At 44.6% G+C, this 25,059-nt stretch overlaps 1 protein-coding gene across 6 annotated transcripts in view; it reads right to left on the reverse strand.

Annotated features, from left to right (window-relative positions):
• The window catches only part of Dnah9 (dynein axonemal heavy chain 9), a 341,979-nt gene that overhangs the window by 261,203 nt on the left and 55,717 nt on the right, over positions 1–25,059 (reverse strand). For all 6 annotated transcript variants that reach the window (XM_057773503.1, XM_057773502.1, XM_057773504.1 and 3 more), the window contains 5 exons: positions 23,371–23,567; positions 22,853–23,277; positions 11,846–12,068; positions 10,630–10,796; positions 2,454–3,324 (listed from right to left, as the gene is read on the reverse strand). In XM_057773503.1, the coding sequence (XP_057629486.1) occupies positions 2,454–3,324; positions 10,630–10,796; positions 11,846–12,068; positions 22,853–23,277; positions 23,371–23,567 (1,883 nt within the window). The remainder of the gene's footprint in view (positions 1–2,453; positions 3,325–10,629; positions 10,797–11,845; positions 12,069–22,852; positions 23,278–23,370; positions 23,568–25,059) is intronic.

The raw sequence follows: 25,059 nt of genomic DNA on the forward strand, positions 1-25,059 counted from the left end.
CTTGGCAGTAACCAACAGCTCCTTAGTGGGACTTAAGACCCATTCAAGATAAGGAAACCATGTGTGGTACTGGAAACCTAGTCACCTACTCAGGGCTAATGAAGTCATGGATCTCAGAGGAGAACCTACAACTACCACTTTACTAAACCTACACAATCCATCACTACATTCTGAATAAATATCCTTATACCACTAGTAAGTGCAGTTCTCATCTCTCATCAAGGAAACTTCTCTTGGCAACAGATGAAGACCTTTAGAGAAAGTCACTACTGATCAAATGCAGATTTGTGGTGCCCACGCCCAGTGTATACATTGTTAACACAAATCCTGCACTTACAGTTCTGGGATTATTGTGAAAGGTATGTGTGCACACGTGTGCACGCGTGTGTGAAAAGGACCAGAGGAACAGGAGATTTGTGTTTGAGGCTTTGAAATAAAAATTAAAATGTAATAATAATAAACCTATCAGTTTATCATAATACCATGTTTTTAATCTAAAATAATTTACCAAAAATCTCAAACCGCTACAATAAAAATACAGGTAGCATCCTTTTGCTTTCCTTTCAACCTCCAGACTGCTACTGTGTGACCAAACAGAGCTCATCAGTGTTCCCACATTTACTTCTGCATTTGGTTTCCTTTGGTCTTACAGGTCATGCAGCATAATAGAAGCTCATGTGTGCTCATGCAAGAGCAAAAGTCAAAAAGCAAATAACACACATGATCACTAAGGTAGTGTTGACTCTAGACCCCTAATGAAGTCTCAGGGACTCACCACTATCACTCCAACTGTCCAATAACTGATTCCAAAGCCAAGTAGGCAGTAGATTGGATGCTTTTTTTCTAGATATACATAAACTTTTTAATGCCATAATTCTCACTGTGCTAAAATGATCAAGAAACTAAGATATACAAAGGATTTTAGCCTAAATGTGGCACCTGATGAGAACATATTGTGTTACTAGAAACAGTCATCATAATCTTATGTGCTGTGTGCATTGTTTTAATGGACCTTCCAAAGTAGGTGCTAGTACCTGTCCTAACTTACATATGAGGAAATCAAGGTATGAAGACATTAAGTAGATAACTTGCCCATCATGGGAGAATTAGAGTGGAAGCCTCGGCCTGCTACCCTGCCCTCTGTAACCCGTACCCATCACCCAAGATGATCAAAAGACAAGAGAGGTGGGTAAAATACTTTAAAATCTCCTCTCAAGGCAGTGTTTTGCTTTGACTGAAAATGAAATGGCATCAAGGTGACAGAAGCATATTCATACCTGGCATGAATGTTCAAATGAAAAGAGCCAATCAGAGAACTGTAATTACTCTGGAAGCAATTATGGAAAAACTGAGTGTACGCATGCACAAAAGTTGGGAAATGGTCTTAATGGAAGAAAATAGTTACTAGTTAGGGCATAATGAGACTGAACTCTTTTCTGTTATGTTTTTAATAGGAAGGAAATGCAGGCATTTACAGGTTCTGTGCACAAACCTGCAGCACTATCCAGAGACCAGGCTCTTTCATATTTTTCATAAGAGGCTCTCAGACACCCCTTAAGATCTTTCCCAAAGTCTCCACCTATGTCCTCACCCCTTCTAATTAAACTTATTCTTCGTCAGTTGCTGGTGTTTAGGATAAATAAATAAAGTCTGGTGCTGGCTTCATGACAGCTGTCATACAGAACTGTCCCCTGTTAGTTTCTGTTGCAAATGCCAACCTTGAAGCCAGCTTATTGCCCTAGCATGCTTCTGCAGGATGTGCCAGAGAGCTGCAGTGTTGGATGGCATGCACTTTAAGTTCTTAACAAGGCCTGGACAACTGGTGACATTTCATCATCAAACTAATTTGTCAGCAAAGAACTGGCTGTACTGAATGGGCACAGAAGACGTCTAGGGCAAAAACAGACGGATTTAGAGTCCACTGAGATAGCAGTTGGTTAATGACACATTAATTAGGGCTAGGGAGAAGGGGCAGGCACAGGGGAGGGTGATAATGGGAGCATATATTCTAGGGAAATCTGCTGTTAATCTTTAGCAGAGAACAAGTATCTCTGCTACTAGCAGAGACATGCTAGTAGCGATCAAAGGTTTGTTGCATGGTTCACTGCCTGGGGAGAATGACCTTGAACTTGCCCGGTAACAAGACTCAGTTTGTTTGAGTACAGGTGATAGAGACCTACGAAGTGACCCTTAAGGAGCCATTCCCAAGCCTCAGTGGCTGGAATATTCTATCGCTTTTCTCACACACACACTTGGAAAAAAAAAAAAAGAGTAAATCGCTCCTTTTCTTTTTCCTTCTCATGTCAAGGCAAACTGTTTGCCAAACATGCTAGCACATTTTTGGTCATGGTTCAGGTCAGTGAGGAGCAGAGAAAAGAACCCTAACACTTTGGGTGGGAAGGTCTTCACCTGAACCAGAGACTACGGTAGCATAGGATTCCCTGAGCAGGTACCTGAGGTAGCTGAGCCCGGATGTCTTCAGAGCCGATGAATATGCTCTCCAGGTGAGACCAGGTACGCTGCACCTCAAACCAGATGGAGATGACTGAGTCAGCCGTGGACAGCTTCTTCTGCCAACTTGATACCTCTTCCAGGAAGAAAGCAACGTGTTTGGACATCATCAGGTTCTGAAGTTGCACTTGATTGTCCTCCAGAACCTCGATGAGGTCCTCGTCTGACTGCAGCAAGGGTACGTGAGTTCGCGCATGGGGTTCATACTGGAATTCCATGCTGGCCCAGGTGTTCTGCAGTTCGCTTAAGATCTTCTCCATACCCATCTCTTTCACAGCTCGGTCCACAATGCCCCGGACCTCATCTTCGAAATGGTGAAGCTGGAGCTGCAGGAGGTGAGCCAGCGTGGTGTCCTGATCCATGGCGAAACTCACGCCAGTGGCCTGCATCAGTTGCGCCCAGTGCCGCTCCCGGATGGCAGGGTTCTGCAGCTCAGCCACGGCCCTCAGGGAGGTCAGAGTATTCAACACGGTACTTTCCAGGCCTGTGAATGCATCCCAGGCTCTGAGCTCCTTATCTAGGTTCCGGATGTGCCGCGTGAACTGCTTGCACTCCAAGTCCATGGCTTCCACACTGATGTCCCTCCAGCTGGTAGCCTCCCAGGCATGGATACTGGAGGTCACCATTCCAATGGTGTCCCAAAGCTCCTTTAGCTGGCAGGCCTCCTTCCTGCACTGCCTCAGCTGCTTATAGTCAGGGACATTGACCTCAAACAGATCAGCTGACTTGGAGATGGTGGCCATGGTGGACTCCATGTGCTCGATCTCCCTGTGCCAGACATCTAGCATGTGATGTGGATCAACATTATCAAACCTAGGAAGTATAACATATTCCTTCGGTAAGCATCACACACAGGACTCAACTCCTAGAACCCCTAAGGTAGCATCTGCTGAAAGGTTTGGTACCCAGCAGAAGAGGAGAGGCTCCTAACACAGCTTCTCATCCTGGGATGGATGGGGTAGGGTGACCACTAGAAGGAAAAGCCATTCAAGAGCATCAGAGAAGATGATGGGTATGGTGACACAAGACTCTAATCCTCACACTTGGAAGATGGAGGCAGGAAGATCTTGAGTTTGAGGTCAGTGTGGGCTCAGCAGTGAGACTCTGTCTCAAAAGATACAACGATCATAAACGAGCAATGCCATGCTTGGACCTCATCTTCAAAATGCTGAAGTTTGCTTCTCATCAAACCTTACTCATTTGATTTTACCATCAGACTCAAGAGTCAGATGCTGGGTTGCAAGTCTGCTAGTTCAGAGAGGCAGAGAGAACACCCAGTTGACCTTCCTCCTCCATCATCATCCCAGAAGCCTCTCCTCCCTCCTACTATCTCAAACAAATCTGCTCAAACTCAATGTCCCTCCCTTCTACTCCCTGTGTATCCATCCTCCTGACTCCCTTTTATTCTCCATGTTTTTTTTTCTTAATAATCTTAGGTTTACTTCCTGTTAACTGGTTTCCTGCTCCACATATTGATCTATAGTTGACTCCACCCAATCCTGTCCACAATATTCAAGTAGGAAGCTCCCAGATCAAAGGCATGCACCAGGGCTGAGACACATCACAACTAGAAACAGGTTTTTCCAGTAAACAGTGCAATCTTGGGGTTCAGAGTGTGATTAGACGTCCTGCAACAGAGCTCTTCTGCTGCACCTGGGCTGCCAACTGCCCAGGAAGCTGCACCTTCACCGATGGCATCTCCTAAGCTCTCACAGAGCCAAGGCCCAGTTTCTTTTTATGGCCACTTCATGCCTTCAGAACAAGTGCCGTGTGGGCTACCTTACTGCCAGTGTGAGGTGCAACCTTGGCCACCTCTGGACCACAACTTCCCAGTGCCAACCTGAGGAAACGCTTCCAGGAGATTGCACCTCAGTGATGCTGGTCTCTTCTTAGTCACAGCTGATTCTTCAGCCCCAGCTGAGCAGCATCCATTGTTCCAGCAAAACACAGATTTTACTTTCATGGTTCTATTCTTTTGACCCTTTATGTTGAGTGCTGAAAGCACACACCCAGTTGGAGATGGTACCTTATTTTTGAGTATTAACCCTTTGCACAACCACCCACAAGGCAGCTTCTGGTCATGCTCCTTCCTCAATGAAGAGCCTCATATGTAAAGGAGCTCACACGGTGACCCCAGTTTCAAGGGGGCCTCTGCTTTTTCTTCTCTCATCACCAGTTATCTTTCCTCTCCATCCCCAGGCTGAGGCTTTCTGTTTCCATGTGTTTATAGAGGGAGATATTTAGGGTCCTATGACTTAAAGGAGATGAAACTCTTCCAAACTCTGGATAGGGCCTCACACAAGGGAATGATGAATAGAGAAATGGCTCGCTCCATCTTTTTACTGCACAGGAGTATTTACTGACAGGATATGGAAGGGAGGAAGAGGATGATGTGTGGACTCCCTTTCACGAACTGTTCCTTCTTTTACTTGTCTCTAGAAATATCTGCAATAACCAACAGAAAGAAATTCTAATTTAAACATTCACCTGAACTGCTCGCTCTAATCCCCCACCATCATGCAAAGCAGTAACAGTCATGCACACCACTGCACTGGTGCAGCTTAGCTTGGATGCGTGTCCTGCAGGCTGTCTGCCTGCTCCTTCTGAATTGGTTTGGGTTTGGGCTGTGGTCACCAAGACAAGTGACTGAACACCATGCACAGGTCATGGCTAGCCTTCAGCACAGAATGCGAGGGTGGTTTTCAGAGAGGAAAGAGCCTCCTCCCTAGGTTTTTCCTTCCTCCTCTCCAATGAGCAGTAGATAATGGACTACATGGAAGAAATAGAATTGTCTTTGTGACAAGCAAGAAAGATCACCAAGGCACAAAAAGTCTTCTGCTTGTTTGTATTTGTTTTTTCTTGCAGAGATGAACTGTTGGTGTCTGTGAACTGTACTTATTCTCCGGTCTACAGTAAATTTAGAATGTAGCATCGACTAACTTGGTGTTGGAAGAAGATCTACAAAATTGAGACAAACTAAAAAAAGCCCGCATCCCATTTAATTCATCATGATGTGTGGTTCAGAAAGAAACCATCAGACAAAATGTGAGTTAGGGGCATTTGCAGGGCACAGAAGGCAATAGTATGTTCTATTTTTCCTCATCACACAAACATCCAGAAATTGACAATGGTTTCTTAAATGTGTTGTTGGTATAATTTGTTTATTGTTTGAATTTGTGGAAGACCTTTTCCTATATCTGATCATGCATGAACACCAATTTCGAGTAAGTTTGGAGGGGATCTCTACACATAAGAGCAGGTAGCAATTTCAAACATTTAGAATAAAATCGGCATGGTGGTACATGCCAATAATCTCACCACTCAGGAGGCTGAGATAAGAGACTCCTGGGGTCCTGCTTGTACTATATAACAAGACTCTGTTTCAAAACCATTCCTTTATGCCAACTTGTCAAGATATTCATAAACTTTATACCTGTTCTAACAATGAAGCATTTTTCCAAACCAGGGAAAGAAGAGAGTTTAAGGACAAGAAAGTCACAGAGGGGAAGGGCACACTGGGTCTTTGAAACTGATATAAAGATGTGACAAGAAGGGTGAATGTCTGCAGAAATAAAACTACAATTATGTAATGGAAACACATTGCTCAACTGTGAGCTTATAGAGAGAGAAGAAGAAGAGCCCCTCTGCTCTTGTGGAGCTAGCCACCGGGAAATGCCAACTACAGCAGCGCAGCTGGATGGAGAATAAAGATTGACCTATGCCTACACAATAACCTTCCAGCACACAAAACTCGAGGTGCCCACCCTGGACTGTGATCCTTAGTCCTGCACACTCTGTGCTAGCCCATTGAGGTACCAATATCCACCTAGTTGTCCTAGCTACAAGATGGAGAAGCATCCCCTACTGTCTTGCCTCAGTTCCCGTCGATTCTGTTTCTCAAACTGCAGTCTTGGCCATTGATTGCTTCAGTTCCGGCATTACCACTTTGATTCATGGCTGTTATGCCCTCTCATTTGAGACCTGGTCTTCAGTCCGTCCTGCTCCATGCGAAAGTAGGAGTAATAATAGAGACAACTTTCCAATATTCAATGCTGTAATGTGTATCTTTTATACTATGGTGGCACAAAAGCAATACTAATTTAGTAGCACTGTAATTTGGAATGTGAATTTCCTTTTCCTTTTGGGCTAGCAATAGGCTTGCAGTTAAGTCCTCTTTCATGATGCCAGAGATCAGGTACCAGAAACCAGGCATGGGATCATGAGAAGCACAGCTGACCTATAGTGTCCTACGGTGTTGTTAGTTGTGGTATTTGGTAGGCCAGGTACATCAAACATGGTCAGAACGAAGCCCATTGCACATCTGAAAGGTTGTGCTTCCAGATGCCGACTTCTCAGGCAGGGTTACCTGGACCTCTCTGTCTATCCCCAGGCTCCAGCTCCTGCATCTCAGCTGTACTCACTCCATGTCTTATACTTCCAGCCACTATGCCCCTTTTTCTGTGATTATTTTCTATGGAACATCTTTGCCTTCCAGTCCAGTTATTAATCTCAAATGTAGCTTGTGCTATTGGCTCAATTGCCACCATCCCCAAGATGTGTCAGCAGCTTCAGTTAAAGATGGTACCAAGAATGTGTCTTATTACTCAATTTTGAAATTATCCCTAAGGCCATAAGTTGTTGATGTCAGGGGATGTATATTTCTGGAGAATTCTACTATCCTTGTAATTCTTAGCTCACTCCACTGTTGAGGCCAAGCCTGCCCCCCTCTACTCTACAGAATTCTAAATCGTACAGATGAGTTAGGTTAATTGGTAAGTCAGGCAAGCTGAACCAATGCTGTATCTTAAAGTAGGATATCGCTATGTCCCTAGCACTAACTGAATGATCCAAATAGCTCTTTTCTCCAGCTTTAGAAGTGACAATGGGTACTTCACAAGCAGGACCTATGGGTCCCATCCCTCATGCTCCTGTGTCAGGCTGCTAGGAAAACCTGTTTTTTCCTGTTGCTGCCATGCACAGCTTCTAACGAGGGCATCTTCAGGTAGGTTCTGCCAGCTGTTCACAGAATCTGATGGCCAGCTGAGAGCCCTAACAGCCTCCCTGTGAGTTGGAGCTTATAGGATAGACAGTCTAGGCTGTGCATCCTTGGATTACCTTGGCCTTGCAGAAGGTAGGAAGATGCTTATCATGGCGCCATTCTTTAAGGTCAGGAAACTGGTGCTCAGGATCAAAGACCGAACAAGAAAAGGGCAGAGCACAGAATATTCCTTTCGGTAGAATCTGGCACAGGTTTCAAAAGCAGTAGAGGGTCCTTGAATTCGAATCTGACAGTTTAGTCAATTATTATGAAGAGTGGAGACTCAGCTAAGAAATATGCTGAGCTGTCCTAGAATTAAGAACTAAAGGAAGCGGGAACATTTGACTCGGGCACGAAGAGGGAATCTAAATTTCAGAAGCCCAACTTCGCACTGCATCTGTCAGATGGCCAAGGGCCTAATGAGACACTCATTTTCTTCTTCCCTCTAAAAGACAAGAACGCTAGAAGCTGAGCGCAACCGGCTCCAGGGACAGAAACTTGCACTGTTAGAGAAGGCAGCAGGGGCTGGAGGTCTATAAATGATCAAAAGGTAAAGGAACAAGTGTTCACTTGAGTCCAGATTTTACACACACACACACACACACACACACACACACACACACACACACACACACCAAAGTAAGGAACTAAACAAATAACACATATGTTGGTGTCTGCTAAGGTTCCCTGTAGCAAGAGCCCCACAATTCCAGAAGAGAAACACATCAACATTTCAGCGACATTTGTTTTCTTAGGTTGTTGTGAGAGTTCTTTTCCCAGAATTCTCCTCTGAAGATTCGTCTGCATGTGAAATTAACAGATGTGAATCTAGAAAGCCCAGCTAAGAGTAACAGCATCACAGAAGCTGCCAGGAAGGAACACTAAGAAGAAAAAAACAACCACGTACAGAAAGAAAATAAAAGAGCCCACCAGCTGGTCAATACACACACACTACACATGAATGTTGGCTGCCTCAAAAAGGATCTCAAAAAGGGCACCATGGCTGGTTCCTTTCAAATGGTCACTCTTGGAAGATATTTCTTTAAGCACCTATGGGATTCATTTGAAGAATTTTAAGGATAGCTAGTTGACATAAAGGCTTGTTTATGTCTGCTTTGCTGTGTGCCTATATTACTGACCTGGTTGTGATGAACTCTCAGCCTCTTGAAAACCAATCTCCCACATGCATGTTGTCTTCTCACAACCTGAATTCAACTTAGAATTTCCGTTCTATACCCAAAGGAGGACCCAAAAAATATGACCTGAACTCTGGAAGAATGTTCCTCCAGTGTATTCCATACATGTTCTTAGCAGTAGACATTTCTTTGGGGGAAAAGAAACTGTGAAGTACAGAGTCATTTGAAATCCTAGGTCCCTAAATGTTTGCTTCAAAGAAAACCAGTTATTGCCCTCAGGGTAGTGGCTCTCAGTCTTGGTGGCACAGGAACCATTATGTGTGTGTGTTGGGGCGGGGGTAGGCACTTGATATAGGCACATGGATCCTATCCCTAAAGGTCTAATTTAGTGGGTCTTCAGGACAGGCTGGACACTTCAGGTTTTCAAAGCTCTTTCTGGTGATTGTATGACAGCGTCCTGCTGTAGAGCCACATGCTTTATGCATTCATATTGAATATGGTTTAGATGTCTACTCTTGCTTCTCTCTTAAGTTGCTTAGTGTCTTGTGTTTTGTAGATGCAATGACATTGCCTAGAAGGCAGCATCTGCTTGATAAACAGTAGATGATTGAGTGGTGAGATCAGGTCCTTACTGAGGGTGAGGATAAAGGGGGACAGAGATAGACTGACTAGGAGGGAAACACCTGAGGGTTCTTCACCCGGAAGGCTGATCATAGGCACAATGGTATAAGACTGGATGATATGACTCAAAGCAAATGCAAGAAAGGATGCCAATTTTTTTCATCACAAAAAAGTGAAAAATGTTTGAGATGCAGGATATCCTCAATATCCCAAATTGATCCTTACACAGTGTATAAAGGGGCCAACACATTATCCTGTGCCTCAGAGCCATGTAATTATTACCTGTCAACTAAAATCAATTCCTTTTTTAAAAAAAGATTAGGCCTAGACATGAGACTTTGAGCGCTAAACCTGGAACAGTGGCCCATCAGGACAGCTGGATACCAACACACCACGGGTGCAGCACCTAACCCTTTTAGCAATTACCTTGTTAATTCCAGTAACAACCTATGAGGCGACAACTATCATTATCGGGAACATATAGGTATTAACCAACGTGATGTGATAGACACAAAGAGCAGACCTGGAGAAGTTTCTCAGTCCTGCTGTGGGCTTTCTCCATTTGGAGAGTCTTAGTCTTCAGCCACAGCAAGAGACTCAGCCTTGGCAAACAGACAATAGGGCAGGGGCTGGGGGTGAGGGGTGGGGTCCCAAGCTGTTCGACATGGCTTTGCCTGTGGGGTAAGACCTGCAGGCTAAACAGTGCTTGGGAAGCTGATGCCCTATAGATCTGAACCCAGGCGCATGCTACAGGACACCCTGAATGGCGCTCTTTCCTGAGCTTGAAGTCTTTATGCAAGACCTATGATTATCAATAGAGAGGTAACATAGGGTTACCAAGTGCAGAGAAATGCCCTTAGACATTAACCTTTGCTAAATATTAAACCACTCAAATCTTTTCATCATTATTTAAACACTCTAGTAGCCAGTTCTAAAAATATGTGTGTGTGTGTGTGTGTGGGGGGACACCCATGGAATATGTGTCTTTGTGTTTTCTAGCAACCACTTTTAAACCCCCACAAAGAACAGAAGTCCGGGAATTCAGAATTCTGACTGCAGAAACCCTAATCATTTCACCATAGTTCCCTGATGAGCCCTTATGATTCCCTCATTAACCCAGGGGCACAAGAAGCTTCTAACTCTTTCTTGAAGGGAGGGTGGTTGTCTAGCCTTTGCCATTCAGACAAGCCTAAGACTTTGTCCAGTCCAGGACTGCACTGTCATCAACAGACATACACAGAGGGAATGACTGGTAACAAGCTTTTATCTGCCGCAACAGCCAAAGCAGAAACTCGAGAAGAAGAGCATCGCCCTGATCCACACCTGAAGGGGGCTTCTTTGCGGAACCTCTCCCGGAATTGCTGCTGCTGGGTGTCAAAGGCTGTGCATCTCTGGCGGAGGAGAGCCACTTCATTTGCCTGCAGCGGGGCCACCTGCTGCCTCACAGTGGTGGCCATCTTCTTCGTGTTCTCCCACTGCTCCGGAAGCTCCTGTAAAGAAGACCTGGGAGTGATCACACCTATGCTGCTCCCTCTCCCCTACAGCCAGAGACTGGACACCACTCTGGACTTCCACCCCCTGAGGCAGAGCCCCCTGGGATGGACCGGTGCCCTTTTTAATTGTGCATCACCCTACTCTTCCTCAGCTTACCTCTCTCATTTTCTTCTCTCTCCACGGTCACCTACTTTAGACTCAGCACTACTCTTAGCCCCTTCAACCTCTGACCTGGTAACCCTTGCCCTTCTCCATAGTCCTCAAGGGGGCTTGGTTATTTTCTTGAGTTCCTGCCTTTTCTCTCAAACCTTCTTAACATCACTAAGATATTTTTGTTTCCCCCAAATCAAACACTCGGCCTAACCTTTTGCCAGAGAGTGGGAAGGGGGCAGGGGAGATAATTTAGTTAGAAAGGACCTTTTGGCAACTTGGTATAAGCCAGCATTATTTGAGAAGAGGGAACCTTAACTGAGAAAATGCCTCCACAAGATGGTGGAACATTTTCTTAATTAATTATGAATATAGGATGGTCCCCTGTACGCTGTGCTGATTCTGGGCAAATGATACTATCTGGTACAAACATATAAACAAACAAACAAAAAAAAGGGGCCTAGAAAGTCAGGGAACAAGCCAGTAAGTAGCATGCTTTCATGGTCTTTGCTTTAATTCCCGCCTCCAGTTCCTGCCTTGAGTTCTTGCCCTGACTTCCCTGAGTGCTGGAGTGTGACCTGAGGGTCGTAAGATGAAATAAACCCTAGCCTGGGCTACATAGAAAAACCCAATTTCAAATAAAATGACTTATCTTTAAATCTGGGGTAAAATCTACTTATCTGTGAGTTCTGTCACTACAATTTTCAGTATTTTAACCATTTCCCCAAAATGCTAGACATTACTCATGTGTTACACATTGTAGTTAAGACACAGACCTTGGGTCTGCACTCATCACTGAGCCATTCCCTATTTACTTCGACTCCACCGTCCACCCCACCGTGAAATCCTAAGCCATCCCTTCTGTGCCTTGTAAGGACTAGTCCAATGCACTGACCTCCAGTTGCTTAAACACGGCTTCCGGCAGCTCCTGTTCGTAGGACTTCAACAGTTCAATCGTTTGCTTCAGGGGCTCAAACATGTCATCCGTGCTGCTCTGCCGTTCTTTAAGGGTGACAAGGTGTCCCATGATCTCCACCAATCCTTGGAAATCTCCTTTCTCCACTTTCTTGAGCAAGCCACTCTCTGTGTTCTTTATGAATGCGTCAAGGTCAGCCAGGCTGAATGAACACAAAGCACAGGACCATGGGGAAGGATGCTGACATCTCTAGCAGCGGCGATGGTGGATGAAAGCTCACCATGTACCAGGCACTTCAAGGGATTAGCCTTGTGATTAATGTGGCTTTCTTCACCAGCATGCAGGTTGTGAAAGATGAGGGCAGCCCTGGCCCCTCAGCAGATGTGACATGTGAATGGAGTATGTCCTCCTAGGAAGGATCTTGGACCAGAAAAAGGATGTGAGTGGGGCGACTTAGGTTAGGTCTCTGGACTAGTTACTAATTCTACATCAATAATAACTCATGTTTGATCATATACTATGGCAAGATGCTATCATTTGGAAAGTCAGGTGAGCATAAACAGAAAGCTTTCATGATGTTTTCAGAACTTAAATCTGAAATAATTTCAAACCAATACCATTTTAAAGGCAAAAATGAGGGCTGGGCATGGTGATGCACATTCTAGTACTCAAGAGTCTGATGCAGATGGGTCTCTGTGAGTTCGCAGCCAGCCTGGTCCATATAGTGAGATCCAGGAGAGCCAGGGCTACACAGAGAAATGCTTTCTCAGTTATTAGACTTGTCATGATAGCCAAGACACTTAACATCTCAAGTCCCCAGTTTCCTTGACCTAGAAGACTGGAAGACTCAGCTCTCTCACCAGCTGTTATGACAGTTAAGTGAGATGCATTCTGCAAGTCAGCAATTGTTCAGTGAGTATCCATCAGGAGTCCTGCCAAGTTTCCAGGGGCTGAGAGTAGAATGACAGAGAAGAGGAGCAAAGTCCCCGCACGTATGAAGCTTGCATAGAAGCCAGTCGAGGAAGTGGGAAGCAAACGGATGGCACACACTGTACAGCTTCTCACAGAGATGAAAAAGTGCTGGAGAAGATCAGGATAAAGGGATGGAGACTCAAACCAAGGCTTGACGTGATGGGAGGTCAGCAGAGGCCTTCCTCTGAAGAGTGCATTGATCAACAAACTGAATGGGTGATGGACTGTGCCACAGAAAGGCATGAGAGATGGGAGCCTCGGTGGCAGGAAGGACATGAGCAAAGGCAGTGGGATTGGTTACATTGTTGGACTTGAGGAAGGCAAAGTCAAGGTGGCAGAGGCACAAGAGGAGAAAGATGCGTGGAAGTTGGAAAGTGTGGTCAATGGGGTCCTTGCTGACCATAGCAAGATCAGGTCCTAGTCTAGACGAAGGAATTCTAAAGACAATGCTTGATTTGATTTATGCTGGCAGCAGCTCTGTAGCTGGAGAATAGACTTTGGCTATAGGTTTGCTGCAGGGGATGGTGGCCTTGGGGATGTGGGAGTGAGGAGACAGGAATGGAAATCAAGGGGAAGTATACAGGAGTATATATCTGACAGACAGTGCTGCCCTTGACTGGGATGGTACACCAAAAAGTGATCAGATTCAGAATAATTCTGCACACAGAGTACAGGACCAGTCAATAGGTTGAACGAGAGGGGGGAGGAGATGAGAAAAATCTCCCAGTAGCCTCTAACAGTGAGACAAATAATAACACCACTTACAGATGTTTGGAAAAATTGGGTACAGCTGAGTTATATTGTGGGGAATGGGAGAGGAATGAGTCTTGAACATTTAGCAGAGCCTAGACACATCAGCCAGGTGCGATAGTTAGTGCTGATTGGCTGTGGCATGATAGGGTCTAGAGTCACCGGAGAGATAAGCCTCTGGGCATGTCAGTGAGAAAGGCTCTAGGATGGATTACCTAAAGTGGGAAGACACCAATTCTACAGGCAGTTTTGAAGCATCAGATACGTCCAAAACAGTGGAGGTAGCCAGAGAAAGAAGGCAGGAATGGAGGTTTCTGGAATTCCAGATTTTAGAGACCTCAGGGGGGTGCTGAACTGAGGAAAAGACACCAGGAAGACAGCTAGTGAGGTGAGAGGAAAACAAAGAGAGAGCAACGTGGAAGGCCTGAGGGTCTCGGGAGGGGGACAACTAACCAGTCACACGCAGAGGAGAAGGGCAGGAATGACCACAGGCAGCCTGAGGATTTCTGGTGTCTTTGACAAAAAACGATCTCAGTGAAGCCCAGAGGGAAAACAAGTCAGAGAATCATGGGCTCTTATTTTTTTATGCAGTCCACATGATGATCTGAATACATTCTTGATGGAAAAACGTAAGGAGGTATTTCAAATCAATTGGCAGTGAAGCCAGGGGTGACATCTCAGGCCTGCAATCTCAGTGCTCAAGAGGCAGAGGTGGCAGGATCTCTGCTAACTTAAGGCCAGCCTGGGCTGCAGAGTGAGTTTACATCAGTCTGGGCTTCAGAGTAAGTTCAGTTCAGCCAGGTCTGTGTAGTGAGTGCAGGCCAGCCTGGGTTGCAGAGTGAGATCCTTTGATGTGGGATTCCCCTCTGTATGCTGTGAATACCATTGGTTAATAAAGGAACTGTTTTGGGCCTATAGCAGAGCTATGGGAAACAGAGCTAGGTAGGGAAAACTAAGCTGAATGCTGGGAGAGAGGAGGCAGAGTCAGAGAGAAGCCATGTAGCCTCACTGGAGACAGACGCTGGAACTTTACCCAGTAAGCCATGGCCATGTGGCGATACACAGATTAATGGAGATGGGCTAAATTAAGATGTAAGAGTTAGCCAATAAGAAGCTAGAGCTAATGGGCCAAGCAATCTTCCCCCTATATATATGTATATATATTATAATATTTATATATTATCCATCAATAAATGACTGAACTGTAAACTAAAACGGAAGGAATCAGACTGCTCTATGGTTGACTTGAGATCCGCTTATCTCAGCTGTGGCACAACAGGGGCAGCACAGATGATGCTCAGATAAGGGAGAATGTGAAGATTGGCTCTAAGCACGGTTAGAGCTCCAGAAGGGAACAGCAGAACAAATGAGCAAAAAGTATTTGAGGAGAGCCTGGCTAAGAATGTTCTTGAGTTTCTGAAAGTCAGTAGACAGTATCAAGAAAGACAAAAGAAGTCAGCTAGAATAAATATAAAGAGCCCCCCCCAATAGATGTTTCAGTATGAAACACCAAGTTATCAGAAGAAGGAAAAGAAGAAGAGGGGATGGAGAGGAGAGATAATTATACTAAGAAATACCAATTAGTAGCAAAAACACCGTAGAAGCTAGGACACCGAGAAATAATATTCCAACAATTTAAGAAGATTTGACTTTCTAAATATTTTTTCATATTATTTAAATAACAAGAGCAAAATAAGTACACTCAGATGAAGAACAGAGTCCCGTCACAAGACCCTTCTAAAGGAACTGCTAATGGATATATCTGAGTCTGTGATATGAGTGGCTTGACATAAAACAGCGGGGCAGTGAGGTCTAGGGATGCGGCTCAATGGCGTAGCACTGACTGGATCTACAAGCCTCACTGGAGCCTTAGCACTACAGAAAAAGCTATTCAATGCTTCAAATAAAACACAGTTTGAGGGAGTTCAATAAATGTTGGAAAGTGATTTAATGACTGGGAGTAGAAGGATATATTTTGGTGAATGAATAATAGAATGGAATATTCTCTCTCTCTCTTACACACACACATACACACATTCTTTCTGTGTGTATGCGTGTACTGTGTGTGGTGTGTGTGTTATGTGTGTGTGATGCTGAGCATGGAACCCAGGGAGTTGTACATACTAAGCAAATACCCTGACCCTGAGTTCCATTCCCTGCTTTCTGCATTGGCTTGAAGGAGACTGACCATACAGATGCACTTATTCAGATAACGATGCTGATTGGAACAGTCTTCAGAGCTGCATAATAGTACAGCATGTAAGCTAGAAGAGGAGGAAAATGGACTATAGAAATGAACAATAAAATGTTCAACCCAAAAGCAAGGAAGAAAGGATTGTAAAATAAGGCAAATAATACCCAATAAAATGCCAGACCTAAACTGAAACAGTGAGTATTGTGAACGAGGCCCACTATTGAAGGTGAGCATGCTAACAGCAGTTTAAACATTCAGTTATGCAGACCGTAAAACTTTCTCCTAATGGAATTCCATGGGGAGGTTGAAAGCCAAAGGAGAATGAGATACAAGGCAAGCAGCACTCAAAGGGAAGGCACTTTAGCTACTGCAGGTGATGTCCAGCAAAGCAGACTTTAACTACAGCAGACAGAGCCAGGGGTAAAGGAGGTCTGATGCTTAGTTAAAGGTTTGGTTACAGGAAGATGGGTCAGGTGAGGTAGACCCACACAACATGGGACAAAGTGATGGAATGCCACGGACACTGCAGATAGTCTCAGAACAAGAGACTTGAGCAGAGTGAGCTCAGCACTTGATAATTAAGTAGAATAAAAAAGGCAAGCAGGAGACAGCAAATTTCACTAAAACAGTTAGCAAGCTTTAGGTGCATAGACACCACGCCCATTACAGGACATACCCTCCTCCCCCATGCACACAACAACTAGGACAAACTGACTGTAGCCCAGAGGACAGACATCAGCATGCTCCAGAAACTTGTCATTATATATAGCACAGTGTGACTCAGGAGCAAATCACAGACCCATCTGGACAAATATCATTAAGATGAATGTTAAATATGTTTAGAACTAGATCGTTATGAAAATATTTCATAGTAATGGCCGGCATGTAGGTATACCTCCACAGAGAAGGGAATTTATGATTCAAAATGCTAGCAATCAAAAAGGCAGTGAACTCAAAATTAATGAAGCATTTATCTTAAGTCAGCAAAGAAATAGAAAATAAACCCAAGGGAAACAATACTTCTATGATATAATAAATTGTTGAAATAAAAGTCAAATTATAACAACAGAATCGATGGACGTATGAGGTAGCTCTTTGTAAGACTAATCAGGAAAGGAGCCAACAAGAGCAATCAAAAATCAATAGAAATGAAAAGGCCTGGAATAGATGAAATAAGATGAAGTTATACATTTCCTGACAGTAATCTAATGAATAATGTGTGTTGAATACATTTATAGAAAGTATGACTTAGTAATGACTAGAAAATCTTCATATCTTTATAACAATTAAAGGAACTGTAGTTTAAAATCTTCACGCAGAGCAAATTACAAGCCCCAATGCCTTTATAAACCATTTAAATCAAACTTCCAGTACCAAAGGACCCTAGCATCACACAATTCTCCCAGGGAATAAGCAAGTAGAATTGCACTGTAGCTTCTTTCACAAAGCTGGTGAATTCCCAAAACTAAAATCTGACAAAGGCGCTATGAAAAAGGCAAATAAGAGGCCAAAGTCAGTCACGAGTACTTGAACAACAATGCTAAAGGAAGGATTTGCAAACAAATTCAACCCATGGGTAGAGTGGAAACGGTGACACTTTCTGATGGGTTTATTCCAGCAACACTAGGTTGGTTTGAGATTAGAAATCAGAACAATAATGTTCAAGACTGAACATTTTAAAGGAATAAACAGAATTATCACGGTATACTAGAAAAGTACTTGAAAAATTAGGCTTGTACTTAAGCTAAATACTCTTAACAAATTAGGGAAAGGAGAGGGCTTCTTAGGAGGATTCACACACACACACACACACTCTCACACACACACACTCATTCACACATACATACACATCACACTCCACATGTTCTCACACACGCCATATTGCATACTCTATACAAACTCATATGCATGCCATATTTATACACACTCATTCACACACACACAAGCATACACCCTACATATGCAACCCCTACACTCACACACAATCATGCCACACACACACTCAGACACACACAAACACTATACTTCACACATTCTCACACGTACCATTGTTGCACACTATATATAAACTTAAAACACACATTTACACACACACACACCACATACTCATAGCAAATCTAACTCAGTAGTAAAATTCCTTGCAGGGTCAGGCTCAAGACATGGGTGCCCGTCAACACATCTGTTTCAGACAGTGGACAGGAAGTCCTAGCCAGCGCGGTAAGAAAAGAGATGGAGATGAATGCGGTGACTGACGAGGAAGAATTGAAAATCGTAAAATCTGTGGATGTGGCTATGTACATAGCGATCCCCAGAGAGTCAACAAATCATTTATTAGGAATAATAAGGTAATTTAACAGGTACTTTGAAAAATCAGTCAATACATCAAAACCAATTCTATTTTCACAGAGAATATGGTTTTAAAAGATTTTGAATGAGGAAGCAAAACACACAGGGGAATAATGTTTGTAAAACTACCTGTGAATTAAAGGTAACGATTACAAAATCTAGGCAAACAAGAGTGACGTGAATGGGAAAAGAGTCACAGACTTACACAGCAATGTTTTGATTCTGTCCAGATACAAATCCTCAAACTTACATACGGTCAGCATGAATTTAATCAGAAGGTTCAAAGGCCTCTTTTCTTTTACAAAATGATGGATAAAAGTTATATAAAAAAGAGTGGCCAAGAACTGCTAAGGCTCTTTCAGTGAAAGCTGAGTGGGTGAAGATCTACCCCGCCAGATATCAAGATCTATTACAAAGCTACAGTAATTAGGGTTTTGCCATATTCTTGAAGCAATGGACTACTTAAGGTGGAAGAGAATTTCTAAAACTTTAGGAATAGAATATAAGAGCATGTTCTTGGATCTCCAGGCAGAAAGAGAATTTTTCCAACAAGATAAATCTAAGAGTAAAAGAACCTACTGGAGAAGGCAGATGCATTTGGTGATGCTGAGTCTAGGAACCATTCACTAAGCACAATCATCCTCCTGTGTACATGGTGGGATGTTGGCTCCAAGACCACCTGTGGGTACCAAATTCCAAATTCCTTCTTCAGAACAGTATGCTATTGACATCTTCCCTGCACAAGTCTTCCCGTGTGCTTCAAGGAACTCCTCCCTAGGTTATTTATGATTACCTCATACAATGTCCATACTCTGTACATGGCTATTATGCTGCCTGTTTAGGGGACAATGAGAAAGTTTGTACATGTTCAGTTCAAAGGCAGTTTTTAAAGTGCATTTTTGATGTGTGGTGGTTTGAATGTAGACCATGTGAATATAGACAGCTGCCTGTAAATGGGGTGGAAAGACAGGTGCCAGATCTAGAGGTTATACTGTGTATATTGGTGATCTATATAAAACTAGCAAAATATCACACAGAGAATAGATAAGCAACTTCAAAAATACTTTATTTTTAATTTATATCTATTAGTGTTTTGTTTATGAGTTTTGTTATGAATTATGAGTGCTATACATATACACACATTCATAACACATTCAGTTTCAGCAGAGGCCAGAAGAAGGCACGGAGAAGGCACCAGATTTCCTGGAATTGGAGTTACAGGTGATTCTGGGCCTTGATGCGTGTGCTTGGAAACCAAACCCTGATCCTCTCCAAGAGCATCAAGGACTCTTCACCATTGCGCCATCTCTCCAGCTCAAAAATGTAATGCTTAGATCGCCAAAAATACAAACTAAAGTCCAATGGAAGAGAGAAGATGAGATAAGAAGAGCACAGGGAAAAAACTTTCACCAAAGACATGAAGAGACAAGGCACATTATTCCTGATCAAAGTAATGGATCGTGCTCAGCACCATGAAAGACCGTGACACTGCCACCAAAGGGGCCAGGAAGAAACAGTCTGCTGGCGCCAAGAAGTGCTGAGGATGCTGGGACACAGTGATGCTCACACAGGCTCTCCTCTACCTTGGAGCAGGCTTACCATAGCTGACCTGCTTTCAACCCAGCTTCTCGGGCTAGATGGAGATATCCTGAAGGAATGTCTGCCTATGCATATGAAATGCATGCAACACTAGTCACAGCATCATTGCTGATAGTGGCAAACCTTCAGAGTTTGTGGAGAGCAGAGGCAAAGGGGTCTGGGAGAGACAGAAACATTGAGAACATACGACGGTATTTGAAGGCACTTCTACAAGCAGGTACTTGACATATCTGAAAACGGGGCTGATCAGAAGAACAGTTTGTTTTGGCCTCGGCCAAGATAAACTGCTCAGGTGCAGATGTGGAGATTTAAATAGAGTCAGAACTTTCCAGGGTGGGAGTGAGACGCTATGGTGAACTGACAGATACTGAGAAGGTGGTGGAATCAATGGGTTGGAAATTCTGATTGGTCTCAAGAATTCTGCACTGCGGGGCGGCCAAATAAGCGAGGTGGAAAGATACCAGGTGTGGTCAGAAAATGGAATGCTTACACCTGAGCTTTTGAATAGAGAACAATTGTTTCCCCCATCTTCCCCTCCCCTACTGAGAGGAAAGCACACAATCAGGTGCAGTCATATGGCAGAGAGATGGGGCATCAAACTCAACGAAACATATCAGGCGTTCTGGAGACTCAGGGGGCATGTGAGGTCACCAGGATGATGGGAGAGGATGTGAGCCCGATGCTGAGAAAGAATACATAAGACCTTAGCAGGTGGCTTCAGCAAGGAGGAGCGGCCTTTGGTACTGTCTGATAGAAGTCACTTCAGTGAAGCTAGTGATGTTGGGGGCAAATGGAGAGGAAGTGGCTGGGCCAGCAGTAGCCACAGCAGGGAATCCTTCTATTCCAGGCTCAGGGATCAGAGGATACAGAAGAGTCAGCCTCCCTCTCCCATCAATTTCCTCCAGGGACAACAGGGTTCCAGTTGGGGGTGGAGAGAAGACAAGGGGACAGAGGTCATTTTTGCTGAGTCTGGTGAAAGGCACAGGGAGGAGAGGGTGGACCTCTCCAGGACTGAGTCAGATTAGAGCCATCCCAACTGAATGGGATGAGAGTCTAGGTGGTAACAGAAGGCTGGACTTTGGACAGTTAATGACATGTATAACATGTAAGGCAAGTTGTGGCCTATCTGGGCCATGAAAAGAAGGTAGAAGTCACCGATTTCATAGGACACAACAGATGCTCAGTAACAAGTAACTTTTATTTTTTCTCATTAATTATATTTTTATCTAGTCCTTACTATCACAATAAAATACTCAAGGATTGCAAAGTGGACAGAATCACTGACTTAAAATTTAACATTGTATTGCATATATTCAGAAATAAAGTTGCCAGGCAGTGGTGGTACACTCGTTTAAATCCAGCACTCGGGAGGCAGAAGCAGGTGGATCTCTGGGTTTGAGGTCATCCTGGTCTACAGGTGAGTTCCAGGACAGCCAGGACTACACAGAGAAACCCTGTAGAAAACAAACAGAAAAGGAAGAAAAAGAAGGAAGGAAGGAAATTTAAAGGCAGGAGCTCAGGCTTCCTAACTGTTATGCTGTGGATTTATCCTGCTAGACCAATTGCCAGACCCCCTGAATCTATGTACTGGCTCGCCATGATGGCTCCACCATTGTGCTTTGCAGCCAGGGTCTTTTATTCTGTCACACAGGAGGGCGACCACTCTGTGAGGAAGAGCCTACCTTCAGGGAACCTCCTTCACTGGCAAATGCATCTCTCACACACAACCAACCTCAGAGTCTATCTCCTATACCAGGTTCCTATATTCTGGCCATGATTCCCTATCATCTCTGGGACAGCCCTGGGCTCCAAAGCCCACTAAAATGTCTTCAATGCACCAACACTAGGCGAATTACATGGCTCACTCATTTCTTCCCACAGAAACCACAGCTGGGGCTTTTACTCACATATCTCCTGTCTCCTTGCCCAACATAAATGTTCCCTGCGTGGACTCGTATAGCAATAGCAAGTCTCTTTCTGCTTGGAAACTACACCACACAATTTGTAACATGTTGCACTCGCTCTACTCAAAAACAAACTGTACATTCCAAAATGTGCCCAGTGTTTATGGGTTACCAGGCTTACCAAGGGAGGATCACAAAGTCTTCCCCTCACGGTGTTTCTTCCAGGGCCATTTGTCTGCACTCAAGCACCTACCAACTATTCTTCCTCTTGCCTCCACCACCTCGGTGATCAAAAGCTTTCCCGAATGTAGCAAAACCAGCCGCTGCTTCTGAAGGAACCCCAGTGACCTGTGCAAACCATCCCCACTGTGCTTTGCAAGGCTTTGTGCCGTGCTGGAGCACCCTCTGGCAGGCCCTTGGATTTCTTTTACACAGTGATGCCTCGGTCTTTCTGTCTCTGGATTGGGGCAGCTTCAGCCCTGAGCAGGGTCAGCTCAGAATGCAGGCGTGGGACCAGGCTGGGTTCCCTATAAGGTCATCTGACACACCAAGGGCGCTCATTGGACAGAGGGGCTGTACCCTCTCTGCGCATGCACACTACTCAAGATTGGAGTGGAGGCAGCTGGGAAGATTCTAGGGACAATGACTAAGATGGAGTGACCAGAGGACTGTCAATCAATTAGAACATTGATGCAGGGAACAGGGCTCCAGATTAGAAGACATGGTGCTAGGCAGTCTGAGTCTTTGGAGAGACAGACTTTCAGAGTCTATGTGTGACATGGTTAGGACGGCACAGAGGGGCACAGAGGGGCCCACAGCTCTAATGACTCCCACATTGCACAGCTGGAGCATCTGGAGCAAGGTGGAAGTGATAGGAAATAAAATCTAAAAATTAAAATTAGACCCCCTCTGCCTCCAAGACCTAGATTTCACAGTCAGAACTGTGAAGGAAGGAAGTGGATCTGTGAGTATGGTCTCACATGACATTTCCCACTTAGTAGGGGCTTCCCACCCACTGAGCACTGAGTAGAAAATAACACGGACCATTATCTGGTGAACCAAGAAGGGACAGGGCTGAAATTAGCATGTTATTGGAAAGACCCAATGTACCAGCAAACTGTTTTAATGTAATCCATCAGCGGGGAAAGATACGAAGAGGACTCCAAGCATGGCATCCCTCCAGCCTGGGATGCTAGAAGGGAGCTAGGACAACGGGGTTACCTGTTAGTGACGTAGTCAACAAGATGCTGCTTGAACATGAGGCTCCACTTCTTTATTGTGTTCAACAGAGAGGCCTTGAAGGGTCGCACATCCACTTGCATCCAGCCATCAAACACCTTGGTGGGCTCCAGACTGACCACCTCGTCATAGAGCTTTTCATACGAGTCTATCTGGACTTTAAAGTGGTGGAGGAGGGGTGGACTCTCTGGGATACCATCCTCTGCATGGACTTCTATTTCCTCGGGTGTGAGGATGTGCCCATAGAGCAGAAACTGACCGAGAATCTCCTTCCTGTCCTCCACGTAGAGGTAGGAATACTGGCTGAAGGTATTCCGGTAGCTGCAGCAGAGAGCCATCATTTTCTGCACCCTCTCCATGAGCACGCTCCGCAGGCTGGCTAAGTCAGCCATGTCCTCCAGCTCGCCCTGGGGGAGTGAGACAACAGCAGGGAGGTTATATCACTGCTTAGTGAGCTCTTCCAGATGTGGAGGGAAGGCAGATGCTTGCAGGTTCGGTACCTGATAGTGAGGAGAGTCACTGTGTGGGGACAGTCGGGGAACCAGAGACGGTACTGCAAAGATGCTGTCAAGGAGACTCTCAACAATGTCATACAAGGACCCCTTCACTCCACAGTCCAGAGACGGGTGGAAAACTAATTCTGGGGGGACAAGACTGAGCTGTGCTTCAAATATCGGGGTGATCCCAGTCTTATACTCTGGAAAACAAGGCGACAAAAATGATCGTGAGCGGGGCATGTGGACAAGGCACCATTTCATAAAAGTCAGACCCAAGCATTTCTTGAGAATGCAGGCAACTGAAAATATAAACTCTGCCTGACAGCGGGAGGGGGCAGCCCTGCAGTAGTGTGTCTCCACAGGGAACCGCTGACATTTGGAATGAGCCTGTTCTTGTGTCGGGCTCTCCTGGGGCATTTCGTTTTCTTGCCCTTGAGGTTCACGGTCCAGTGACAGACCAGCCCGAGCCAGTTCCCTTCCACGGTCTCAACTGCCTCCTGGGGTGATGCTACTTCTCCTGAAGAGGAGCCCACGTAGTCAAACCACACAATCCCACCATGATCCCTTGCATGAGTGGGGTGTGCCTGTCCACATTCACACGGGAAAGAATACCGAAATGTTGCAATCCTACATTTTTCATTCCTCTTCTATAACCATGGGGCTTACTTTAATTCTGTAGTCTTGCAGTGATAAAAATTTTAAAAACAGTGTAAATAATTCACAGATTGCTGATTACTTGCTAGATGAAGTTGCCTTACTAGATTTAAGTCAAAATATAACACGGAGCACCATGTTCCATGTGTAAGATGAATACTTAGAGTTACCGGTTACTGCTGACAATTGCGTATCTTTTGACAGTAGAAACTGAACAGAAGAGTGTTGTGGACTGGACAGTGTGGGCTAAAGAAGTCTTCTGACTGAACCACTGCCCTCTTACTTCTTAGTAAAAGAGCTAAAACTGGGTGTGTGACCAAAGTCCTTACCTCTACAGGGATTTATATGTAATAATGTGATTCCCACTAGGGAAAGATTGGATGGGACCCCGGGGGTCAGGTGACCCTTTCTTACACATTCCTTCCTCCTTCCTCACAGACTAAACCTTGGATGTGACTTGACTCTCTCTACCATAGACTGAGGCCAAGCCCTGAAGAATGACAGAACTACAGAATTAGAGTGACTTGCCACAAAACAGCCATTCTCATGGACTACTACTTGGGGTGGGGTGGGCTTGTTTATCCCTTAAGTCACATTTTGGATGGAGCTATGGTTACTGTAGCTTTCTCATTCACTTTAACTAAAAACTACAGGGTCCTCATAGATCCTATGGAAGACTAAGATCTTACTTTTAAAACCACAGAGATTGAATAATGAATATTATTGTGGGACTCCGAGGTCTCAACAAGTGCATTTCAACCTAAGGGAGACAAGTTTACCAAGAGTCTCACAGGTTTGATCTCTGGGGAGAGCTGGAAACAACAATACAAACAGTGATAAAAATCCCATGGAATTCGTCTTTAAATAGTTTGGGCATCGCATGCCTGAAGTGTTTGGGGCTAGGAGGACTGCAGGGCAGTTAGACTAGCCACACAGACTGCTCATGGAGCTGTCCTGATCCAAAGTCTCAAATGGTCTGACAGCCAAAGCTTTTAGGGTGTGGCTAGTATCTCAGAGCATTCTGGATTTCAGAGTTTT

Source organism: Chionomys nivalis, chromosome 7 (genome assembly GCF_950005125.1).
Source record: "Chionomys nivalis chromosome 7, mChiNiv1.1, whole genome shotgun sequence".
Classification (NCBI taxonomy): Eukaryota; Metazoa; Chordata; class Mammalia; order Rodentia; family Cricetidae; genus Chionomys; species Chionomys nivalis.